The sequence below is a fragment of the Balaenoptera musculus genome, chromosome 11 (assembly GCF_009873245.2).
Source record: "Balaenoptera musculus isolate JJ_BM4_2016_0621 chromosome 11, mBalMus1.pri.v3, whole genome shotgun sequence".
NCBI lineage: Eukaryota > Metazoa > Chordata > Mammalia > Artiodactyla > Balaenopteridae > Balaenoptera > Balaenoptera musculus.
The window spans coordinates 58,864,296-58,886,277 of NC_045795.1; the positions used below are offsets into that span (position 1 = coordinate 58,864,296).

The window sequence follows — 21,982 nt, forward strand, 5'->3', positions numbered from 1 at the left end:
TAAACTTTTGAAATATTGAGAGATTTATCAAAATGTGACACAGACACACAAAGTGAGCAAATGCTGTTGGAAAAATGGTGCTGACAGATTTGTTCGTTAAAAAACCTTCAATTTGTAAAAAATGCAGTTATCTGCAAAGCACAATAAAACGAGGTAGGCCTGTATTGCCAGCTCTGTCAAGAAAGCGGCCCAACTAGGACACTATTCCACCCATCCCCAGCACATCAACATTCTGGTGCCCAGATTTGGGTTAAATCTTAACAGGGCTCCTTGGAGAGTTGCTGATTCCATATCTTGGGGCAGGAAAATTCAAGACAGGCCTGCAGTATAGCATGTTGCACAAAAGCAAAAGACCACTCCAAAAGGTCTGGGGTAGAAGTGATAAGGCGTAGGAGCCTGCTTAAAAGGACATCACCAGCCAGCTTGTGATAATTCGAACACCAAAAAGAAAAGAGAGTTAGTAACACTTAAAGGAAACGGGTTGAGTCTGTAAAGGCCGTGAATGTCAATGAATATGAAAATAAAAAGGGCAACCAAGTGAACAAGGCAACTGATATATTGCCTTAGGGAAAGGGGAAAATAACAGGGAGACATTTTTAATCCATCTTAAGAAGTAGGGGAGGGCGGGTGTGTATGACTGTTCTGTTTCTGGCACTAATATCTTTTATAAAGCACTGTATGAACATTTCTCTAAGTAGGGTGTCTATGAATAAGCCAACCGCATATGGAATGAGGAGGTAGGTAAAAGAATAGAAAAACCTGATGTTGTGGCCACAACTACCCCCAGGTAGGAGGCGGATCAGATCCTGGGCTGCAAAGTTAGTTATGTATTGTCTTTTGTAAGCATTTAAGAGACTCTAATAGATTTGGTCTGCAAAGTTAAGAAGGCTCTAGTTAAATAAACTTGTAATCAAAGTTAAATGTGTAAAAGAATTTAATAAAATTTCTAAGTTTCTAATTATTAGTTGTGTGAACACATAAATATTCATATACACATACACAATTTAATATACTCATATGCATATATATATATATACATATAAGAATTTTAAAGTTATTCAATACATTTTAAAAATGGCTAAATGCTAACAATTTTGGATTAAATCACTACTGATGCAGTTATGAGTTTGCAGATAACTGCAAATTAAGATGAGTTTCTGATGTTAATTTTTTAAAACACTGCCACTACCAGTCACTGAGCTCCTGTGGCAGAAGGCAGGCTGCTAACGAACAGCTTGCTGTCAACTACCCCCTCCCAAACCATCTCCATCTCATTTCAAGCACAGGAAAAGCAGGCACCCATCCCACCTCCAGGGAGAACGTGGGGACAGAACAAAGGCAGGAGACGGCACCCAACAGAGACCTACAGACTCAAGTGCACCCCAGCCTGGATGCAGTCCTCATTAAAAATCACTCATACATCTAAGAAGGATACAGAGAAGAAACAGAGTTCGGATGTGTTAAATGGTTCCAAGTTTGCTTCCTGCAGCCTGGGAGGGCTGCACAGGGCATCTCACGCCTGGGACCAGCAGGTCATGCAGCAGACGTCACAGGGTTCAAAACACAAACCAGAAGCTCAGAACACAAACCGTACCTCAGAACCACTACGGCCTGAGCCCATCACCCAGGAGGGGCGGATGGGCTACAAGCTGAGCTGTCATGTCAATTTCCCACCTGAGTCCGTTCCAACTTTGTCTTAGACATGCTGGATTCACATGAAAAGGAAAACGGTCAATCTGTACAGAACTGCTTGCCAAGCATTTTTGTTCTTAAAAGAAAAAGCAAAGATAAATCAGCATTGGAATCTGGAATGATGAGAAAGAGTGGAAGCTGGCAGGTGGCAGGTGACAAAGTAGGCCTAAGGGTCACAGGGTAATCTGCTCACTGGGATAAGTAGCTGGCTGCCCTGCTCACCAGACACTGTGCCCAGGGCTCCCGGTCCCGGTCAGCACCCTGCATGGATGTGGCTGCTTTGGACCTTCAGAGATAAGCGCCTTCAATTCTCCCGGACACCTGGCACCCAGGCCCACGCTTGGAGGGGAATGGCGGGGAGGCGGCGCCTTGACCGCGTGTCGCCGACACGTGGGGAGCGATGGTACAGCCAGAGCTTCTCTGCTTCCACCTTTGACCCTGCAGTCCTCTGTGTAGCTAAAAGCAATGAAAATGGGCCCAAGGAAGAGACCGCTCACATGAGGAGGGAGCAAGAGAGGGGAGAAGGCACAATTCCAGGGCTCACTCAGGTCCTCACCTGGAAACAAAACTGCCCGAGGTCTTGAGAGCGGCAGAAAGGACCCAACCAGTACGTGGGCATTTACATGAGAGGAACTCATGGCAACTACTTATAAATATATTATGTATACATTGTAGTATTATTTTTGTTAGCAAATGATAATGAAAAGTTTTCTCTGGCTATTAGATCCCTTCTCCATCCCCTGTACAACCTCCCCTGACTCCCATCATTTATCTTTCCTTCCTTCTTTCAACCCCACCTACCACAATGTTTGTCAGTGCTCCACATGGCACCCCTCCCGCAAATACACACAAACACACCCTGTTTTCTCTTAGGTCACCATCTCATATAACTTTTGACCCCTCCCTTTAGAAGGTCAGCATTGTGTGTTATTTATCCCTTTAATTTGCACAGGCTCAGTGCATATTGTGGTGCCTTTATTTTTGTTTCACTTACGATTTTAGTTAGATGAAGGCAATCTTTGGAAGGGGGCAACAAACAAAATGATCTTTCTATTCTATACGCTGTTTTTAATTTTGCTTTGTTTTTACGAAAAAAAAAGATAAGACAGGAGAAAAACTTGTTTTTTAATTTGAAGAAGATGCTTTTCCATTTTCTCTTACTTAAGAAGCACTTATTAAGCACCTATTTAATATAAGGCACTGGGCTGAGGACTCTGGCCTATTCGAACATGAAGTGGACATGGGCTGCACAATAATGGTTGGACTAGATCAACGGTCTTTGATTTTCTTGCCGTTGTTTAAATTAAATTTTACAAAATTAAAATGGGACGGGGAGCTGGTTTAACATGCAGGTTCCCAGACCCCATTCACTCCTCCCACACAAGCAAGGTAGACAACTCAGTACAGGATGCCAACGGAGGGCCTCAAGGGCACCTTGTGTTGGCCCAACCTGGTGCAAAGTCCCTGGTTAGGTAATGAAAGAAAATCAATAATCAGATGTCTTTGCTTCCTTAGCCAGAAAACCTCAGCTGGAACTCAAACAAGTCAAGCTCATGAAAGATTACAGGTACATACCAGGCACTCAATAAACACCTGTTGACTGATTCATTAATAATACTTTACAGCAAAAGCAAACAATGAGATGATATCTTGAAACTCTTATTTGCTTCATAACCTTCTCTTCTTAGGAAAAGGATTGTTCCAGATAAACTCAGAGGTGAAGTTGTCAGCAGATCATTTGCACTTGAGACAGAGAGAGATTTCTTCTCTTGTCCAAGGCTCCTTAACCGAAAAGTTAACAAAAAGCACTGCCCTTAGAAAAGGCACCAGAAGGAGCCGTAACTACCTACATACCAGCACAGCAACCCTCATGGCTGGTGTCCACTGAACGTTATGAGATTAGAAAAATCTACAGCACACAGAGTCATCTCCACTTGAGTTCAGGGAAGCATAACCTATAGACCACAGGACGCAGGGGCAAAAATCACAGGGAAGAAGGAAACTTCATCTTGAAATTAAGCTACATCGGGCTAAGTTTCACTTGGGACAGTGACCTTGAGTGAAAGAAAATGAATTTTGAATATGTCGGACACATTTTTATAAATAAATAAGCTACTGACATATTCTAAAGCTGAGGGTTTGCTTTCTTCACGTTTACTAAATGTGCTTTATTCCTAAACTAGAATTTTTTTCTTATTTCGCTTCTCTGAGAGAATGGCTAATTAAGACATAAAGTGAGACCAGATGACCTAGGTTTGAAACTCAGCACCCCACCTTACTAGTTGTGTGATTTGGGGCAAGCTCCTTAACTTCCCTGAGCCTCAATATCCTCATCTGTAGAACAGGGATAGCAAGACTATTTAATTCAGAGGTCACTGTGAGGATTAAATAAGATACTTGTAAAGCATTAAAAACAGTGCCTGGGGGCTTCCTTGGTGGCGCAGTGGTTATGAATCCTCCTGCCAATGCAGGGGACACGGGTTCAAGCCCTGGTCCGGGAAGATCCCACATGCCGTGGAGCAACTAAGCCCGTGCGCCACAACTACTGAGCCTGAGCTCTAGAGCCCGCGAGACACAACTACTGAGCCCACGCACCACAACTACTGAAGCCCGCGCGCCGACAGCCCGTGCTCCGCAACAGGAGAAGACACCACAACGAGAAGCCCACGCGCTGCAACTAGAGAAAGCCCGCGTGCAGCAACAAAGACCCAAAACAGCCAAAAATAATAAATAAAATAAAACAGTGCCTGGCACACAGTAAGACTACACTTTCTTCCTGTTGCACCATCGAATCCTAAATGCTCCATATTTATGGGTACATTTGCTGTGTGGGTCATTTTCATTTTCTGTGTTTCTCAGACTCAACGGGAGTGAAAATCCACTTGACTGTTGAAATTTGCCTGAAAAGGTCATTCTACCACCTGGTAAAGGTGGAAACCCAAAGCTTTCTTGCCTCTTCTTAACAAGCCAGGTGAGGGCCAGATTTAAAAGGCAAAGCATCGTTTCTCTCCTCTGGGGGATGACATGTAGGAAAGGGAGATGAGTTTTATCCCACCTCCTGACACCCAAGGTGTCCACTCTGATCTGTGTAGCAATGGTGTAGGTGACCCTCTTGTCCAATGGTTCTCACCTGGGGGGGGGGCGTATCAGAACCCCCTGGGGAACCACTTACCCTGATTCCCAAAGAGAACCACTGCTCTGATTGATGCAGAAAATAAATCTAAAATGAAAGGAAGGTTTACGTTGTCTTCCCACACACCTCACAACTGATTTAATACGCTGGTGAGTCACAGTGGTGTGAACCATGGCATGTCCTGGGTTACACGTGTAAACAAACAGATGAAATCCAAAAAGGACACCAGGTACAGAGCAGGGTTCCTAACCTATGCTTCCACCGACCCCTGGGCCAGTCTGGCAAGGCTCACAGACCCCTCCTCAGAAGAAAGATTTAGAGACGTAAAATAAAATACCAAGGACTACAAAGGAAACCAATTGTATTACAATACAGTTATTAAAACTTCAAAAAGAAGTATGCGATATAAGTGCCTCTTTATCAATGCACATTAAATAACAAGATCAGCACATCTAATAATGAATGTAATTTCAAAGCAGTGAGGAGTAAAGATCTTATTTCTTCTGTATCTGCCTCTTCTGTAGCATGACATGAAAATATCTGTGATTTCTACTGGTGACAAAGCCACAGGCCCTGGTAATACCACTGTGCTTTGTTTTTTCTATGTTCATAATGAAAGTAAATGCTGCATTTCAGTTAGAAGTTTATGAAATTAAGGATGTAATTTTTTTTCCTTTACAAGTTAACAGAACTCCAGTTTCTCTCTACAGACCCTTTGGGGGTCCCAGGACCTCAGTTTGAAAGCCCTGCTCTAGAGGGCGCTGTATTTAAGTTAAGAGTTAATGCTTGATCATTCATTTAATTGATATTTAGCAAATACCCACTTTGCTCTAAGCGCAGGTACCACAGAAGAAAATACAGAATTAAGGTTAGACTTGAAGGCAACCATGCTCTAAGAACTTTCGGAATCTCTGCTCAATGTTTATTTTGGTTTTCTAATTTTATTATAATTTGTGTTATGCACTGCCAAATCCAACAGGATTTTTTCTCTCTCTCTCCTTTAAGTATATCACTAGAAGCAAAACAAACAAATAATAACAAGCCACAATGTCTGTTCAAGTATACTGTTAAAAGGATTTTAGAAGCTATAGATCAGTGCTATGGAATAAATACTATGAGCCCTCCACACCTCAATTTCCTTGATAATAAAATCAGCCTGGCCCAAACTGTAGACATTTTACAGGGATGAGATAAGCCAATTCATATGAAAGGTCTCTGACAACAGTGAAGTATTATCCTTGGGTGGTGTTCCAATCATACTGTGAATGTAAGTGATTAATCAGTGTGTGTGTGAAGGACCCGGGAGCCTCCTTCAGCAGAAATGGCCAAGCGGAGTCCTGCAGAATCATAGGAGGGTCTGTTAAGGAAGAGTAGGTAACACACAGGGATTTCTGGAAAAATAACTCTGCTGTGAATTCTACTGTGAAGCAGTCTGGAGAAACCAAATACGAAACCTACCAGGGAGGTCACCCAGGACGCGGTTTTCCACACAATACCACATCTCCCTGGGCATACAGATACCGTGAGCAAACAAAAGTGACTTGTAATGAGCCTCCTCTAGGCTACAAGATACACTGGAAGTTCTGAAGCGTCAACCTGACCATTAGTTCAAGTCTAATGTGCTTCATATCTGCCCTGGTGTAGATTATTCTATTTTTACTCCTATCAAAACTGATCGTCTGCAGTGCTCACAAAGAGACTGTAGGGTTTGCATGAAGTATAAAAACACAGGCCAATTTAAACAAAATTCCTTCCTTACTAATATCTAATAGAGAAAATGTGAAAATAGCCCAGATACAAGCTAAAGAAGAAACTTACAAGTTTGACTTGTTTATTATTAATGATTTCACAAATTCAAGAATATTGGAGATTGGTTTGTATTGGCAAAAATAATTACAGAAAACTTTACAGATGCACAATAAGCTGGGGGTTTTTTTTCTTTTTTTTCCTCACTTTTTAAAATTTACCTATTTATTTATTTATTGGAATAAGTTGGTTTTGAACCAAGTTATCTCTAAGTAGAAGAAGGATCGTTGTACTCTTTTATTTTTTTTAAAGGTGACGCAATGATACATGGATATGTAAATGATGTCACTTCCAAAGTGACATCACTAATTTAGACTAGGTTCAAATTAACTTGAATGTTAAGTCAGGAGGGTCAAAACAAAAGAGAACTGGTCTTACCAATCTCACGGGGCTGCCATGAATTTCTAAAGAGAAAAATTACATCAAAATTACATCTTGAGTGAACATCAGAAATATCATTGGTATGTTGTAAATCAACTATACCTCAATTAAAAAAAAAAAAAAAGCAATATCACTGGTATGAATTTTTTTAATTATCGTATATTTTTCTAACCTGTAAAATCAAGTTTCACATCCTTGTCATCACAAACACACTGAAAGAAGCCCCACCTAGTGTACTGCTCACCTTACCAGGTGTCAGTTCTGCAGCCCACGGCAGGACCACTTTGCTGCTGCAGCAACATCTTGCCTCTCCCGAATAACCAGCTTAGTGGGCTTTCACACAGCAATCAGCAGCCATGAGGTGTCAGGCTATGTCCTATAAATACTGAGCAGCCTAGAGATTCCCAATACCTTGGGTTCTAAATGCAGACAAGCTCCTCCCCAGCACAAGTTTCTAAGGACTCACATGGAAGGAAATGGGAGCTTTTTTTTTTTTTTTTGGCCCTGGCTAGGGAAGTCCCTGGGAGTATTTTTTTTTTTTTTCATCTGTTTTTTTGTTGTTGTTGTTAGTAAACTTTTATTTATTTAGTTTTTGGAATTTTATTTTTTTATACAGCAGGTTCTTATTAATTATCTATCTTAGACATATTAGTGCATATATGTCAATCCCAATCTCCCAATTCATCCCACCATGCACCCCCCTGCCCCACTTTCCCCCCTTGGTGTCCATACGTTTGTTCCCCATATCTGTGACTCCATTTCTGCCCTGCAAACGTGGGAGCATTTTCTATGCTTCAATATGGTTAAGAGAAAGCTGGTTCAAATGAAAACTCATACTTGTCCCCACTACTCTGACATTTCTATCCAGAAGACTCAAAGTCAAGGCCTTTTATGGGGCTAAATCCCACAACCGCATTTCTTCAAGTACTTTCCACAGATGGCAGGCTGCCAGATGCAGCAGCCAGGACAAGCGCTCACGTGCGGCCACGGCTAAGGAGGACAGGGCATCACGAGAAAGGGGAATCACTCACGGAAGTACTTCAGCGTCTCCTCAATCTGCTCGGTCGTGAGGTCAATGTTGGCATCTGGAGAAATGAGGGGGGTATGGAGCCAGTCGTCGTGGTCATAACCGTAGATGGTGTCAGCTCTTAGCTTGTAATGGGGCAGCTGCTCCTCCAGCAGGCTGATGATCTCAACTTCCGGAAGGTCAGTGCTGTTGCACACGTCTGGAGGGGAGAAGATGGAGAGATGAAAGCCCGACCTGGTGGTGGCCCTGCCGCTGCTAGTGACCTAACCCTGGGGCCTACAGCCAGTGTCTTAGCTACTTACCCGCAGCACAGAGAGGCCAGATGAGGCCACATCAGAGATCCTTTCCCAATTTAAATTCTACTCTTGAAACTAGGAGTTATGCACGCTTACTGCCAGACCTCCCTGAAATAGTTCCTGCTTGTTTAGCTGCCCACTTTCTGTGAAGTAAAGCCAAAATTCTTGTGCTTTCACCATTTGGGCTAAGTCTTTCTTTCCAACCCTTTCTCTGGCCATTCTCGCAATGACTCTACAATTAAGCCAAACCAGTTATAATTTCACCAATATGTCAAACTTCTTCCTGCCACTATTTTACCATTCAAACCATGTCTCCACATAGATAAGATTTTGCCTGCGTTTAATTCATTCATTCACCTGTTCATCCTCCTGCATTTCCTTCCATCCACTCATCCATCCATCCATCATCATCCAACTATATCCTGAGTCCCACAGTCACAGGAGACACGATGGTAAACACAACAGTCGTGGTCCTGCCTTTGCAATGCTTGTATCCTCATGGGGCTTCCAGCAATTAAACCGACAAGTGCCCCTCCGGCAAGGCACAGCTTGAATACCACCTCTCCCCCGACAGGATGGTGCTTTGAGCATACCAGGCAGAATTAACCTGTCTTCCTCAGGAAGAATGTGGACACCTTTGCCCAGAAGAAGGGCTATGCCAGAGACTTACCAAAATCCCCATCTCCTTCGTATTTAATAAGAAGGCTGCACGGCAGGCAAAAATATTATGGAATCACAGGTAAAGAGAGTGTTCAGTGGCCAACTTCCCCCCTTCTTGGGCAGGAGCCCAGGGGAAGCACCTGCTAGCCGCCCCCCGCAAACCTCCTACCACCCCACGCTACCCCTTCTTACTTAATTCAACATATAAAGCTTCACTGCAGGACATTTCGACTCAGGAAGTCCACGTGGCTTTTCAAGTGCTTGCGGAAAGAGTTATAAGTGGAAAGTAAAGACATCTCCAATTTTACTTGGAGCTCTAGGGACTGGAGGGGGACATGTGAACGCTCAGGACTCTCTGCCTCATGTGGGAAATGTCACAGCCAGCGCACTTGGCATTTCAGCCAGCCCCCACCAGGCCGGAGCTGCTCGGCCGCTCTGCAAAGGTCTGCGGAGAACAGAGTGATGCCCTCCCCTCGGCCAGAGCCAGCAGCCCAACCTCAAGGCAGAAGATGTCTCGTATCTCTTTATCATCTCCCACCAGCGACCAAACACCCTCCAAAAGGCTCCAGCTGAGCTCCTAACTAAGGAAATATTTCCTCGTCTCACAGTCGAGTGGGGAGTAAGTTCCCACAAAGCTCATCTCGAGGTGAGGCCTCACAACCATAAAATGACCAGCATCTGGCTGAGGGGATACAGGGTCAAGGAGGGATGACACCCAAACGATGGCATCTCTTGGCTAAGCACAGATCTGCTCCACAAAAGGCAACGCCAGCCTATCCCTAGGAGAACGGGCAGGGTACCAACACATCCCTGCACGACGCACCCACACGACAGGCTAGAATCTTCTGGTGTCACTGCCATTTGGTGGTAGGAAAGGCAATGGACTCCAAAAAATAAAAATAAAATCCCTTCTAAGAACGCTGTGTCACTTGTGAGCACACTGGCAGCTGCTCAAACGCTAAGACTCCCCTGTCCTTCCAGGTTCCTAGGGCTGAAGGTCAACATATTTACAGTGTGGGTCCTTGTGCCCAAGAGGTATCGTTTTCCTTAAAGCGTATGATGACCAGTGAGATCAAGTATCCAAAGGTGAGGCTGCGTCAAAAAGCCTTTTTAAAAAACTCTGAATATTTGATTTTTCCGTAATGTGACCCGCCATGTAAACATCAGCAAGTTTTCAGCTGCCTGGCAGGCCCAGAGAGTTAGGAGACGATTATAAAGACTGCCCAGGGAGCTCTCCTTGATCCTGGCTGCAGGGCTAGGGGCCCCAAGGTCCCCCTGTGGAGGGGGACACCACCTCTGCCACATGGAGAAGACACATCTGAGGCCTGAGGTTGGGTAAACATAATATGAGAGCCTTTGAGAATTCCCCCGGAATGCTTTCACCGTGCCAAGCACCAAGCCAGGAGCATTCAGTGCATTCTCTGACCCTCCCGGCAACCCGAGACGTAGATAATATTTGCTCTGACTTATAGGTGAGGAAGCTGAGATTCACAGGAGCTGTGGAATATCCTGTAGGGCAAGGTCACCTGGCTAAATAAGTGGCAGATTGTGTATGAGAAGCCTCAGCCGTCTGACTGTAAGCTGTGCCCTTCCCTCTGCCATCTGCTGCCCATTTCCCAGGCGGGAACATTAGAAATGCTGGGGGATTCCCAGGCTATTCTCAACGGGAAGTTTTCCTTCTAAACAGGTACAGATTTCGTAAGTATGGTCGAGGTGTCCAGCTAAACACACTGACAAATCAGGGAGGTGTCTGGATGATTTTCCCTTCCAGAGCGTGGGAAGTAGAGCCAAGAACTGAAGTAGCTTGTCTGCGGACCCACCCCCTCCCTTGGCGCCTACTCAAGCTCAGTGCGTGAAAGGGCATTGCTGGCCTCACCTGGAGGAAAGGAACCTTTGAATGCTCTCTACGGTGCTCATTTCTCCACTGCTCCAACTCAACACTATTAACAAGCTATACTATGTAGTCTCGGCTAAGTCTCAAATGAAGGGCATCCCCTTCCTGACTGAACCCAGGCCCCGAAAGGTCCACAGCTTCTGGCAGATCGACAGCAACAGCAGCCCGGAACCCACCGACCCCCAGCCTGTCAAACCATCAAAGGCCAGGCTCACCCAGGCAAGTCGGGTGGACTTACACTCAGCATCCCCCCCTTCGCCAATTACAACAGCCCCATGGATGCCGGCTCCATCTGTGAAAGACACTTTTAAAATCACAGTGTTGCCCTGCTTTAAAAACCTCCCAGCTCCCTATAAACTGCTTCATGATTCAGCCTGCACTTTCCTAAGACACAGTCTACTGACTGCTTCCCGATATCCAATTTCTGCTTCTTTCTTTCGGTAAAGTCACCCCGAAGGTGTGGCTGGGCACACGGCCACGCAGGTAAAAACTACATTTTCCATCTTTCCTTGAAGTAAAGGTCTGTCCATATGCCTGGTTAACAGGATGGAAACAGAACTTCCAAGTCAGACCCTATCCAACTGTCGAAATGCAGAGATGCGGTGGTGCTGGAGCCGCCTTCAACCGTATAAGTAAAGGCAGCACCTAGGAGGTTAGCAGAGCAACCCTGGGTGCCTGGGACAAGCGGATAGCCGGCAGCACTCCTGGGCCATCTACCACTTGGACTTTTAAGAGAGAAAGAAATACACATCTACCTTATTAAAGCCAATTCTCGAGTATCCCTTCAGTGAAGCCACACCAACTTTTTGCCATCCTCCAAACACATTTTGGCACAAACCTTGGTTTGGACACCACCTGTTCTAATTGTCTGGAATGCCCTTCCCTGCCAGCAAACTCCATCGCAAAATATCACTCAAATTCACCCCATATTTCAAGCTTCCCTTGACCTCTCCCCTCTGGCTGTGTATTTAGTACAGAGGTTATTTCACTACAATGTTATATGCGTTTTCTAACAGAGAGTCCCTCGGGAGGAGCTCTGAATTACCCCTTAACATCTAACCCAGCCCTCAGCATCACGCTGGGCAACAGGAAGTGCTCAGTAAGCGTTGGATGAATGATGGAAAAAAGGGAGGAAGAATCGGCAACGGGTGGCAAGCCTAGTTGGCCAAACACCCAGCCTTTAGCATGAGGAAGGTGGAGCCATCTAGTGTCCAGGTCTTTTCAAGTCTCACTCAGTATCTTCATCCAGCATGGAGGAAAGTCCCACGGGGAAGTGAATGTCACCTCAACCACTCAGCAAACGCAAATCCAATCCAGTGTCCAGTATTCTTATAGCACCACCCTGGGAGCAGAACGTTAAGACCTCTCTTCACCTCTTCAGAGCTATAACCCTTCCTAGCTTTCTCCAAGGCATAAGGTTTGAAGTGGGTCCTCCTATCCGAGGATGGGGGCTTCACCGAGGGCTGTGGGAGGTGGGAGAGGGCCCTGAGGGTCTGGGGCTGTAGGTCCAGCTATGTCCACTCTCCACCTGACTTGGGCTAGATCCATAACCCCAGAGGGGGCTCAAAGGAGGCCCCTCCATCTAAGCATTTGCACTGATGCAAAGGTGACACGCCAGGTTCATGAAACCTGTCAGGCGCCCCAGATGATGCATACATTTTACAGCAGAGACTACAGCTCTAAATTAGTGTCCAATGTTTAAAAATCAGAGAATCTCATGCAAAGATACAGATCCCTAGCCTGTTGGAAAAAGCCAGCATATCTAGGACCACACAGTTATAGGCTCTGAGTGGTGGCCACCTCCAGATGGGCGGGGGGTAGCTCCACTGGGGTTTCTGGGCCTTCTGCCTGTACACCGGAGCTGAGGGCGCTGGGCCCAGGAGAACAGAGAGCTGCAAGGGAGAGGAGGACAGTATCCTGAACACTCCCCCAGGCTCCCGAGATCCTAGGAAAAACAGCGGGGGGAGAGGTGAGGATAATAGGAGGGAGAGAGTGCAGTGCTGGACAAAGAGGAAAAGCTTGGCCAGAGAAAATCTGGCAAAATCAAAGTAAGAGAGGAACAGAAGGGCACAGAAAAGGAGGAAGGAGGAAAGCCAGACCCTGAGGCAGGCCAGCCAGCACCACGACTGCCACCTGCTGGCGAGCGCCTGAGGCCCTGGATGCAGCAAGAGCTGCTCCAGGAGTTTGGAGAATGGGCTCCCAGCCCTGGCCCTGCCCCCAACCTCGCCATGTCACCCGCAAGTCACGTCTTGGTTTATCTGGGACTTTGTCTCTCCATCTGTAGAACAAAGGCATCAGGTTGCAGAAAAGCTCTTTTTCCACCCAAAATGTCTCTGAGCCACCAGACCAAGGGCTGTGTCTGGGGGTGGCCGCCACTCCCGGCACATCCTGCCTCCACTGAGGGGCCCCATAGCACCTGGATATGCCAGACTTCTTCTGAGAGGCCAGGGATCTGTATTTTTACATAAGATTCCCTGATTTTTAAACGTTGGACGCTAGTTGAGAATCCTGTAAATACCTGAGGTCAAATTAAACACATGTGTCTCCGGTTTGCACGCTGGGGTTTCCCATCCTGGTGTCTTAACTCTGGGCCTTGGGAGAAGGTTCCAGACTACACTAAAGGTGACAAGCAAAGAACGTGACCCCAGCCTGTGCTTGAAGAAGTTCTGGCTAGGGTCCGTAAGCCCCTGTCATTACCCATTAACCTTGGCAGTGACTGCAAAGCCATACCCATGTCTTAAAGTCTTCACAAGACAAGACAGCTCACGTACTCAGCCGCCTGCAAATCATTCTGTACAGACTTGGAAACGACGCCTTTTTCTTGAGTTATTAGGATTAAAGGGCACGGGCTCAGAGACTCACACACAAGCCATACTGGTGCCAGGGACACACGTGCTACGTTGCAACTGGTATCTGCCAGACGTCCTTCTGGAAACTTCTTCTCTATCATAGGGTCACATAGTTAAGAGCCTCACCTAAGCTTCATCGGGGAACTCTGTTAGAATTATTCTCTAGAATACCATAGAAGTTGTGATTTCACCAACTACAAAGGGACCTTTAGAACTAGAAACTACTGGCTCAACCACGTCATTTAATAGAAGAGGGCTGCACTCAGAGAGGCTGAGGAGGTGGCTGAACGTCACAGAGCAGCCAGTAGCAGACGTGAGACCGAGGCACGGTCCGCTGCACGGCCCCCGCACCAGGAGCCTCAGGAGGTGGCAGGACCACCCCGCAGGCTGACATTCTCCACTGTTTACACAGCACCCTGCCCGGTAACCAGTAAATGCTCAATACACATTTTGCTGAACGATACAAACCACTTGTGTCTATTCCTGCATTTCACTTACTCTCACAAACCAGCAGGCAGTGCAGGGTGAAGTGCAGGAACACATTTACAAACCAGGAAACCAAGGTCCCAAAGGTTACACGAGGAGCCCAAGTCATTCCACTAGGAAGTGGCTGAGTCCACTGCACACACACCCCCCGCCCCCCGACACCGTCCCCCCAACTCTAATCCACACACGACTCGCTGCTACTCTCTGCGGCCCCTTGAGAGGATCACCTAGGGAAGGAACGTGCAAGCAAGCATTTCTCCTCCCTTCCCTCGTTTGTGGGCATTTCAGCAGAACTGGGGGACCCTCCCGAGAACTGAGCCTGGGGTGATGGCGCCCCAGGGCAGACAGCACTTCTGTAATGGGCTCTTTATATGCTCCTTCGGTTCTACCGCAGACCTTCTGTGCCAGGATCTATGAGGGTGGGATCCAGGAGCTGGCTTTTACACCAAGTTCTCCAGGGGGATCTTGCCCATCAACATTTGAGAGTTGACAGCCCCTTGTGATTTTCATTAACTAAATTTGCTTTCTTTAAAAAAAATTGATGGGGCTTCCCTGGTGGCGCAGTGGTTGAGAATCCGCCTGCCAATGCAGGGGACACGGGTTCGAGCCCTGGTCTGGGAAGATCCCACATGCCGCGGAGCAACTAAGCCCGTGAGCCACAATTACTGAGCCTGCGCGTCTGGAGCCTGTGCTCCGCAAAGAGAGGCTACGACAGTGAGAGGCCCGCGCACCACGATGAAGAGTGGCTCCCGCTCGCCGCAACTAGAGAAAGCCCTCACACAGAAACGAAGAGCCAACACAGCCAAAAAAAAAACTAAAATTAGGGCTTCCCTGGTGGCGCAGTGGTTGAGAACCTGCCTGCCAATGCAGGGGACACGGGTTCGAGCCCTGGTCTGGGAAGATCCCACATGCCGCGGACCAACTAGGCCCGTGAGCCACAATTACTGAGCCTGCGCGTCTGGAGCCTGTGCTCCGCAACAAGAGAGGCCGCGATAGTGAGAGGCCCGCGCACCGCGATGAAGAGTGGCCCCCGCTTGCCGCAATTAGAGGAAGCCCTTGCACAGAAACGAAGACCCAACACAGCCTAAATAAATAAATAAACTTATTTAAAAAAAAAAAAAAAAAAAAGCCTAAACATATTTAAAAAAAAAAAAAAAAACTAAAATTAATTAATTTTAAAAAAATTGATGAATAAGGCCGGTGGCTCAACGTTCAAACGGTCTATAAGGGCAACGTGGTCCCCTCGCCCGTCCCTCCCACGCACCTGCCCTCTCCCCACTTCCACCCGAGACTTCTCAGACCCCTCCCCAGGGCTGGCATGAGCTCACACCCAAGCCAGCCTCTCCCAGCCCTGCCACTTACGGAAGGGGACACTGAGGCCCCGCCAGAGGTGCGGGGACCTGGGTGAGGTCTCGTAGCTGAGCAGTGTTGGGACTGGACGCCAGGACTACTGATGCTTTCCTGTCCCCACCATCCTGAGTTCACCTCCCGACACACTACCTCCTGCTCACATTCCAGCCCCACAAGGACAAGATTTCTCTTCTCTTCCTTGCTGCCTTGCTGTGACCAGTAACCAGTGTCTTCAGAGACACTCGCATGGAAGCAGAAAGGCCAAGGAAATCAGGATTCAGAGACAGAAACAAAACCTGACACTGGAAGGGCCGTGGCCTTACCTGCCACCAGAAGTGACTCTTTCTAAGAAAAAGGATAAACAATGACCCCGGTTCAGTTCCACACAGATGGGGTGTCAGGTTCTGAGCTGTGGCTTGATCACACACGACACCAGCTCCCTGTGACAGCAGCACAAACGGAGACGGCCAAGCCGCCCAGCGGCCGCCTTCACAAGCAGGGTCTCCAACACGAGGCTAAAGTGCCACCTTGTGCAATTGAATGTGGCCCCGTCCACTCAGACACGCCAGCGTGTTGTGCAACAAGAGGGCAGGAAGAGGCGGGGCAAAGCAAAGTCAGAAGGACCCTGCTATGGAGGCCCCCGGATGTCAAAACTGATTGCAGTGTTTTGCAGAAATAGTGACTCCAATGGGCTTTGCACAGAAATCTACAAAAGCAGACGATACCACACTACAAGATAGATTGATTCTAACACTAAGACATAAAGTTAGAACTGCACAGAAATTTTATTTTAAAAGGAAAAATTAACGTGTTAATTTTAAGAGTTAAACCTGCAGGAAAATGCTCAAAAAATGGGGTGGGGTGGGGTGGGGTGGATTAATATTCGTTTGAATTTGATCTACTAGGAAATAAATAGAAAAAAATACTTTGGCTTTCCAATTTTCTTGATAATTTCTCTTAAAAGCGTATATATTATATATCTTATAATTATTCAATTACCAGGCAAATATTTTTACATGAAAATAGCCAGTGTCAGTGTGATTGTAATTTATGTGCTCACAGCTGAATTAGTGTTTAGACAGATGGAGCTGGTGGAAATTGGAACGACACTTGCAGTAAACGGTTTGACAGCATGTTTGGAGAACCAAAATTCTGTCATGACCCTCAAACAAGTAATCTCCCATGTGGGATTAAAAATAAGAGGGGAATCCAAAAAATCTGAAGTGCAAAATACATAAGCGTGTTTATAGTACGTATCTGATAAAGTTAAAAACATGCATAACCAGGTTCCTTGAAAAGTTAAACAGAATTACCATATGATCCAGCAATTCCACTTCCAGGTATATACCCAAAAGAAGTAAAAGCAGGGACTTGACCAGATATTTGTACATCATGTTCATAGTAGCATTATCACAATAGCCAGAAGGTAGAAGCAACCCAAGGGTCCATCAATGGATGAACAGATAACAAAATGTGGTAGATATGTACAATGGAATATTATTCAGCCTTACAAAGGAAGGAAATTCTGACATAAGCTACAATATGGATGGACCTTGAGGACGTTACACCAAGTGAAACAAGCCAGTCACAAAAGGACAGACACTCTGAATCCTCCTATGGGGGCTGCTAGAGGAGTCAAATTCAGAGACGGAACGCAGAAAGGCAGCTGCCAGGGGCTGGAGGAGGGGGGAAGAGGAATCTGTGTTTAATGGGTACAGTTGCATCTGGGGAAGATGATGAAGTTCTGGAGATTTACAGAGGTGATGTGTGCACAACAAGGTGAAGTGTACACTGAAAAATGGCTAAAATCGGGCTTCCCTGGTGGTGCAGTAGTTAAGAATCCACCTGCCAATTCAAGGGACACAGGTTCAATCCCTGGTCCGGGAAGATCCCACATGCCTCGGAGCAGCTAAGCCCATGCGCCACAACTACTGAGCCTGCACTCTAGAACCCACGAGCCACAACTACTGAGCCCACATGCCACAACTACTGAAGCCCGCGCGCCTAGGGCCTGTGCTCCACAACGAGAGAAGCCACCGCAATGAGAAGGCCACACACCGCAATGAAGAGTAGCCCCCGCTCGCCACAACTAGAGAAAGCCCGCGTGCAGCAACGAAGACCCGACGCAGCCAAAAAAAAAAGAGGCTAAAATGGTAAACTTCATGTTATGTATGTTTTACCATTATTTTTAAAAAATAAATAAAAGATGACCACTCTACTCATGTTATCTCCCAAATGTACGGTTTTTGTTGGTTCTGGTTACAAAGTCACATAACTCTTGTTATTTTTAGTGTCCCATTTTGTAGAACACAAAGTTTTTCAAAAGCAAATATATTATGTTACAGCAAGAATGCCTGTATAAAGTTTACTTTTTGTGCAGTCAAATTTTTTTCCACCAGTTTTACTGAGATATAATTGACTTACAGCACTGTATTAAGTTTAAGGTGTACAGCGTACTGATTTGACTTACATACATCATTGAAATGATCATCACAATAAGTTTAGGGAACCTTCATCACCTCATACAGATACAAAATTAAAGAGAGAGAAAAAATTGTTTCCATGTGATGAAAACTCTTAGGATTTACTCTCAACAACTTCCATATATAACAAACAACAGTGTTAATTATATTTATCATGTTGTACACTACATCCCTAGTACTTATTTATCTTATAACTGGAAGTTTGTACCTTTTGACTGCCTTCATCCAGCTCTCTCTCCCCCGAAGCCCCCACCCCCCCCTTTGGTAACCACAAATCTGATCTCTGTTTCTATGAGCTTTTGTTTGTTTGTTTTTGAAGTACAATCGACCTACAACACTATGTTAGTTCCTGTTACACAACATAGTAATTCAATATTTCTATATATTTCAAAATGATCACTAGGATAAGTCTAGTCACAGTCTGTCACCAACCAAAGATATTACATAACTGCTGACTATACTCCCCACACTGTACATTTCATACCGTAACTCATTTGTTTTGCAACTACAAGTTTGTACCTCTTAATCTCCACTTGATCATTTTCTTTGTAATCTTAGCCTTTGGATGGCCTTCCCCATCTCAAGATTACTAAAATATCCAGCAATATTTACTTCTGGCACTTCTATGGCTTCATTCTTAACATTCTATCTTTGAATCACCTGGATTTTATTGGGTTTGAAGGAGCTATATAGGGATCCAGCTGTACTTTTTATAATGATAACAAACAGCAATAATAATGGCAAATATTTATGGATGCTACCATCTCCAAGCATTTATCTCCACTGACTCATTTAAACGTCCCAACAGCCCTAAGAGTGGAGACTATTATCATCCCCACTTTACAGAAGGGGAAACTGAGGCACAGAGGTTAAGTAACTGGACCCACATCACACAGTAAGTATTAGACCTGGCTTTCTCACACAGCGTCTGGACCCATTGGTCACAGCCATAGCCATCACCCATGCTGCCTCTGGCCCTCTGGTCTCACTGATTAAATAATTCCTCCGTGTAACTCTCTTTTCTCTAAATTGTCCTCCTCCTCCCAACTTCCACTCTCTTGAGTACTTTGCTTTGAGACTTCCTAAAACATAGCACATCGCTAAAGCTTTACTTTTGACCCATTCAGAGACTTTGTCGTCAAATGTCAGACGTGACTGATCTGACTTTTGTCCTGCCTCCTGGTGGTTCTGCTGTCTTGAGGTTTCGTTAGTTACCTGTTTTTTGTTTTATAGAATATGTGTCACCAGATTCTTTTTTTTTCCCCTAGTGATTTAGGGCAGAGTTTCCTCCAAGTGCTGGGAATGGAGGGTGGCAGGCACTATGCAGGGTGGCTTCCAGCTATGAGTTACCATCACCATTTACCCTTTGAGCTATGCAAACGTCATCATTTTCTTATGGGGGTCATGTTGTGAAAGACGAGGAAACACTGATTTGGAAGGTTCACATTCTATCTTTAAGATATGACATCTTATGATATCACATCAAAGAGGCATGGTAGACACTGCTAGTGGCTTCCCAACCACCCATACTCTCCCACTTTCCTTAGTAGCAAAGACCTGGGAAGTCTACATTTCTCAGCCTCCCTGGTAGCAAGGTATGACCAAGAGCGTTAAGTTCTGGCCATTGAGATTTAAGCAATGGTATGGTGAGGCTTTCCCAAAGGCTGCCTTCCTACAGCCTGGAACTTGGACATGATAGCTGGAGCTTCAGCAGCCTTCTAAGACCATGAGGTGACCTTAAGGATAGAAACCACGAGTATGGTGGAAATGAAGGACAGGAAGAGCTCAGGCCTTTGAGGACAGGAGGGCCACACCAGCACTGCAGAGCCTCCCTCTGAACTTCTTTTACGTGAAAGAAAAATAAATCCTATCAGGTGAAGGCACTGTTCTATGCAGCTAAGCTTAAGCCTTACTGATACAGGTAGTTACCTTTAAATTACTAGGAGTTAAATCTGTATTTCTCTCACTATCTGTAGCAAAAACAGGATAACTTGCTTATAATTCATCTCACTAATCTTCCTCCCACCTCTTGGGTTTTGTTGCTGTAATCTGGGGGTTCAGATCCAATTTCCTGTTTTCAAATTATTAACTCTTTACACTTACCTTTGCTTTCTGGTTTCCAAAAACATTTACACCCAATATTTATAGTTAGACTCTAAAAGACCTTCAAGGCAGCCTGAGCAGCTGCCAGAGTTCAGGGCCCAATCCTCCGTCTATCCTCTCCTCCCCAAAGTCAGCCCTTACCAAGGAACAATGAAAGTCAGTTAGCATAAGGGATAAACTTTGAGATAAAGACTTATGTGCCAAATCAAAGAAACTTTATTTTATTAATAGAACAAAATTTTGTGAACCCGAAATTCCTACTGTGCCTCTACCATTCAATGCAGTCAACTGTCTTATTGTTAATCTAAATTAACTTCCAGAACAGGAAATTCTGTTTATAAATGAACAATGGTTACTTTTTCAAAACATCACATGAGATCATCTGGGTATTAAAAGATTTCAAACTCATCCAAAAACAGATCACTACAGCCTGATAATAAACAGTTAAAACAGATGAAACAATAAAACCTGGGCATGAAACAATTCCACGTTACTTGAACCAGGTTTCAAACCAACACAAACGTAAATTCAAAATGTAGACAATTACAGAGGATAACCTCCTACAAAGAAGAATACAAATGAAGAAATATAAGCCTTTGTTAAATATAAATAAATAAAGGAAAAAAATTTAAAGTTATCTCATCAGGTGACGTATGTATGATACACAAGTGTGATCAGAAGCAGTTAAAGTTCCTATGAGGCGTGCACTTGAATAGCACGGATGACCACTCAAGATCGCTTGCTCAGCTCCCCAACGCCAGGGATGAGCCAAGAAAAACAAGGACAGCAGAAACCAAAAAGCAACTTTCTGAAAGCTTATTAAAAATGCAGCCACACTGGGAGACATGTGAGTGTATTGGTGGGTGACAGCTAAAGGGCCTGGGGTGTCTTTTTGGGGTGATGAAAATATTCCTAAATGGACTGTGGTGATGATTGCACAACCCTGTGAACATACTAAAAATCATCAAATTATACACTGTAAATGGGTGAATTACATGGTATGTGAATTCTATCTCAATGAAGTGGTTACTCACACACAAAAAATGTAACCACAAGGAATGTGAAAAAAGGTCTCTGGGCACACCTACCACCCTTGGGCACATCTCCAAATCTCCTGCCAAACACTGTTCATGAAAGACGCCTCTGAATCCATCCAAAAGGTTAAATCACCTTCCCTATCATCCTAGGAAAGCCCAAGGAATTTCTAATACCCTTCACTGCCATTTCTACTGAAAATGGGGCAAGCAAAATGAGATTTCATGCTTAGAAACAATAAACTCTGGCTGCCTGGAGAATCCAACGATGCGGAACAACTGTTCACGGCTTAACAATGCTGAGGGGATGGGCTATTACTGGACCCAACAGGAGCCCTTTGAATTTTTATTTTTGGCTTCTCAGCTAAAAAGGGATATTTCTCTCTTATTGTTAAGTTGAAGTCCTGATACAGATCAGGGCTTGAAGGTCTAGACCAGGAGTCCACCAACTACAGCCCACAGTAAAATTCGGCCCCCTCCCTGTTTTTATAAATAAAAATTGCATTGGAAAAGAGCTACGCCCATTCCTTTAGGTATTGTCTGTGGCCGCTGTCAGCTACAACAGCAGAGACCACAGAACTGACAAACCTAAAATATTTACTCTCCGGCCCTTTAGGGATAAGTCTGCTAGCCCCTACTCTAGGCCATCAGAGCCCACGTCCTTCCCCTACGCACCCCCACTGAGTTCCCTAGCCCAGCAGAGCTAAGAGACTAGGCAAAGGGCTTAAAGGTCACTGACACCACTTCAGGGGCTTTCCTGAAGACCACCTACATGCCTGTGCCATTCA

At 45.3% G+C, this 21,982-nt stretch overlaps 1 protein-coding gene across 8 annotated transcripts in view; it reads right to left on the reverse strand.

Annotated features, from left to right (window-relative positions):
- The window catches only part of TRAK1 (trafficking kinesin protein 1), a 102,792-nt gene that overhangs the window by 67,594 nt on the left and 13,216 nt on the right, over nucleotides 1–21,982 (reverse strand). For 6 of the 8 annotated variants that reach the window (XM_036870679.1, XM_036870673.1, XM_036870675.1 and 3 more), the window contains exon 2: nucleotides 8,044–8,238. Coding sequence is in view for 4 of the 8 variants with exons in the window: in XM_036870673.1 (XP_036726568.1) it covers nucleotides 8,044–8,238 (195 nt within the window). In the remaining 4 variants the exon portion in view is untranslated. Of the gene's footprint in view, nucleotides 1–7,009; nucleotides 7,036–8,043; nucleotides 8,239–21,982 lie in introns of those variants that run through there. The other 2 variants (XM_036870678.1, XM_036870681.1) reach the window with 2 other exon arrangements.